General features: G+C 44.3%; 1 protein-coding gene across 1 annotated transcript; it reads right to left on the reverse strand.

The window, feature by feature from the left end:
* Positions 1-258: 258 nt before the first annotated feature.
* On the reverse strand, positions 259-1,817 carry LOC121968076 (ribonuclease 3-like protein 2). Its single transcript, XM_042518586.1, has 2 exons — positions 1,433-1,817; positions 259-1,358 (listed from the first exon to the last, which is right to left on the reverse strand). Exons 1-2 carry the CDS (start codon positions 1,676-1,678, stop codon positions 1,113-1,115), a joined length of 492 nt encoding a protein of 163 aa, XP_042374520.1. The 5' UTR covers positions 1,679-1,817; the 3' UTR covers positions 259-1,112.
* Positions 1,818-3,722: the final 1,905 nt, after the last annotated feature.

Consider the following 3,722-nt stretch of genomic DNA (forward strand, 5'->3'; position numbering starts at 1 on the left):
ATAGTAGATAATACAGAGTTTATAATAAAAATAACTTAAGAATTAAAGAAACAACAATTGTAAAATTTGATTAATCTAACTCTAAGGAAACCAACTCAAATTAAACTCAACCTCAACCAATTGACTTTGTTAGAGCTAGCACTGATCTAGGGGGAGAAAGCAAAAACCCAAACAAATATAAAAAATATGAAGATGAATAAAATCAATTATAAAAACATGATTAAACACAAACTGAATCTAAAACAATAAGAGTCGGCTCAGACCACCCAGTTGAACAAATAATAGATGACCTAGAACTAAGATTTCAAACTACATCATCATTAAGAAACCTAAATCAAATATCTTTAATTTCTAAGGCTAACATGGTCGAGTCCATCACAGCAGCGATCTACTAGGACTGTGATTCCTATATCAAGTTAATGTGGAATGTAATCTTGATTTGACTTACCTGATTCCCCCTAGTCTTGCCTCCCCTTTTGTATTGCTCCTGTCACAATCAGGAATTGTGCGAAGATTTTTAGTACGATTCTAATACCATTCATCACGTTGGAGACCATGGAAGAGAACCTTGTGACAGCCCTCAACATGCTTTGTGAGAAGCGGAGCAAAGTTCTAGAGCTTCTACTCTTAAGGTGCGGTTCTTCGTACACAATGGATGTTATTATCGATGACGTGGTTATGGGAACTAGAGCCGCTAAGCAAATGGCAATCACAAAACTAAATGTTGTCCGAGATGCGCTGCCAAAACTTTCTGGCGCGGAGGCTGTTAGTTTCAACAATGATGATGTGGAGATTTTGATCAGTATCGTGGAAACTAGCAGTCTCCTACCAGAAAGCTTTGGTAGCGCATCTCAGACAGCATTTAGCTTTACGATTGTCATTTACCTAGTGGTTCTAATGTCCATAACCACGTCATCGACAATAGCATTCACTGTGTAAGAAAAATCACACACTGAGAGAAGAAACTCCAGAGCTTTGCTTCACTTATGACAGAACATATTGAGAGCCTTCACAGGATGCTCTTCGATGATCTCCATGATGAATGATATCAAAATCTTACTAAAAATGAGCAATACTAAAGGAGAAACAAGGGTGACTCAGATCAGCCAAATCTAGTTTACCTTCCCCACTAATTTGAGGTCGGAATCCCAATAGAATGCTAGTGAGATGGACCCAACCATATCAGCCAATATTGTGCGGGCTTCTACAATGCTATCGCAGAAGGAAATCCTTCCATCGTCTTCTTCCTCCTCTCTCGTCACTAGATCTGTGAAATCGTTCACCTGACTAAAAGGTTCAGATGAGTTTCCATTGTCTTCTTCCTCCTCCCTCGTCACTAGATCCATGAAATCGCTCACCTAATTGAAAGGTTCAGATAAGTTTCCATCGCATCAATCGGGGAGAAACGTTATGATACTTAGGTTTGGGGTACCGCTTGATCAAGGCCAGGGGAGTTGTGGCGGGGGAAACGGTAGAGACCGAGGTGAATGGCCACGCGGGAGAGCTTCTCATTGGTAACGTTGGCGCGGCGGAGGGCGGTTAGGTCGTCGGAGCCGATGTCTGGGTACCTTTCGTACAGGTAGTGAGAAACCGTAAGGCCGAGGACAGCGTCGCCGACGAACTCGATGCGCTGGTAGGATGGATGGTCGGCGTAGGAACCATGGGTAATCGCCTCCATAAGGAGCGATTTGTTGCAAAAGGTGTAGCCCCAGGATGCTCTCGATCTCCGCCACTTTACGAGGCAGCTAGATATCGAGCTCGGTCGCCGCCTTCTCCTTCCTGGACGACGATGTCTCCATGGTGGTGATTGCTGTGGATTAAACCGTCTGGAGGTGGCGGTTCCTTATTCGGTAGTTCCTTTTCATAGAGGTCAGAAGCTAGGGTTACTCTAGTCTCCAGTGTGGGCCGGAGGAAAAAAGGTCGGGTTGAGCTGACTCAATTGGACAAAGGCTAGGCCTGTTTTTTTTTTTTTTTTTTAAAAATATGTATAAGAGTGATCAAAGATCCCTATTCAAGTTATGACTAAAAGGATATCAGAATAGTCCCATCTAGAAGCAATGAGGAGTGAACTACTGATTAGCTAATTGGAAGTTTGAAAAAGATTTCAAGCTGGGAATGTCAATAAGGTGTTGTTTGTGTTGACCAAATCTTCATGGCCAAAAGGAAAGTGAGATTGTCAGAGAGGTCGGTGAGCTATCCTCATTGCCAGAAGAATCTATAAGGAGATTGAGCTGCACTGGCCTTCTACTCTGCTGCACAAGTCAGTCTCTAGCAATGTAAAAATGTAAGGAAGATAAATAGTGCTTAAGTAATGAAATATGAGTGTGTAGTCCTCGGTCCTCCCTTTTGGCCTACAGGAGCGAATCCTTTTATAGGAAATATCTTTGTCGAGATGTCGTATCCAGATTAAAAAATGTGTCATGTCACAACTGTTAGAAGGACATGTCGTCCATGTTTGGTACTATAGGAGATTTCGCAGGATCATACTACGTCAACCATGTTGCTCCACATGTTTAGACAATCATGTGTTCTGACAACTCATGTGTTCTAACAACTCATATGTTCTAACAACCCACATGAAACTCAAATGCTGCTAGTCAGTCGGGATGAGTAGGTTGGAGAGTTTGTCGATGGTACCGACCTGGGAGGATGATGGTCGGCCCTTACTGGGGAGACTAGCTATTTGGCTCAACCAAGAAGATTGGCGGATTAACTCGGTTCATCCAAAAAGATTAGTGGGTCGGCTCTGTTCGGCCAGGAAGATTGACAGGTCAGCTCGATTCGGCCAGAAAGACTAGCGGATCGGCTCGGCGCTACAAGGAAGATTGGCGAGCCGACCTTGGGTGATTGGGAAGACTAGTAAGTTGGCTCGGCTTGGCCAAGAAGACTGGCGGGTTGGCTTGGTTCAGCCAAGAAGACCGACAGGTTAGCTCGATTCGGCCAGGACAACTAGTAGGTCGGATCGGCTTGGCTTGACCAGGAAGACTTGTGGGTTGGCTTTGGGAGTTGGGAAGGTTAGCGGGTTGTCTCAGCTTGGACAGGTAGACTGGCGGGTCTACTTGGCTAGGAAGACTGGTCGGGCCACCTTGGAAGATTGGTCGATCAGCACAATTGAGAAGAGATAGTCATTGACCTCTCTTGACTTTGACTCGGCTCAGCACACCAAATTGACTGTTTTTGAACTTATGACAACTTTTCATATTTCTCGTATCATAAGTCTTCCCCTCAAGTCTAGTCGAATGATGTGCTAGTCCAACTGACTAGACAACCTATCATACGGCTGAATTGCTCTCGACTGAGGGTTTAGGAATAATTGAACGGAAATGGAGCCCGTGAGTCAACAGAAGCGGAGCTTGGAATCAACGGGAGCGAAGCCCGTAATTGGTAAGAGAAGAGCTTGGACTTGTTGGAAGTAGAGCCTAGAAGTTTGATGGCACGGTATATGACTCAAATGCCTTAGAGCTTGGAGACATGGTGTATAACTCGAATGCCTTGGAGCTTGTAGGTACAGTGTATGCTTCGAATGCCTTGGAGCTTAGAGGTATGGTGTTTAACCTGAATGCATTGAGCTTGGAGGCATGGTGTATAACTCAAATGCCTTTAAGCTTGGAGGTAAGGTGTATAACCAGAATGCCTTGGAGCTTGGAGGCATAGTGAATGATTTGAATGCCTTGGAGCTTCGAGGCACTTTGAATGAGCTGAATGCTTTAAGCTTGGAGGCA

This window comes from Zingiber officinale, chromosome 3B, assembly GCF_018446385.1.
Source record: "Zingiber officinale cultivar Zhangliang chromosome 3B, Zo_v1.1, whole genome shotgun sequence".
NCBI classification, from domain to species: domain Eukaryota; kingdom Viridiplantae; phylum Streptophyta; class Magnoliopsida; order Zingiberales; family Zingiberaceae; genus Zingiber; species Zingiber officinale.

Excerpts from the sequence above, each read along its gene's own strand:
- LOC121968076 (XM_042518586.1), bottom strand. The coding sequence starts at position 1,678 with ATGGAGGCGATTACCCATGGTTCCTACGCCGACCATCCATCCTACCAG. Across the intron at positions 1,359-1,432 it reads CCCCTGGCCTTGATCAAGCG|GTGAGCGATTTCATGGATCT; the intron begins GTACCCCAAACC and ends CCTTTCAATTAG.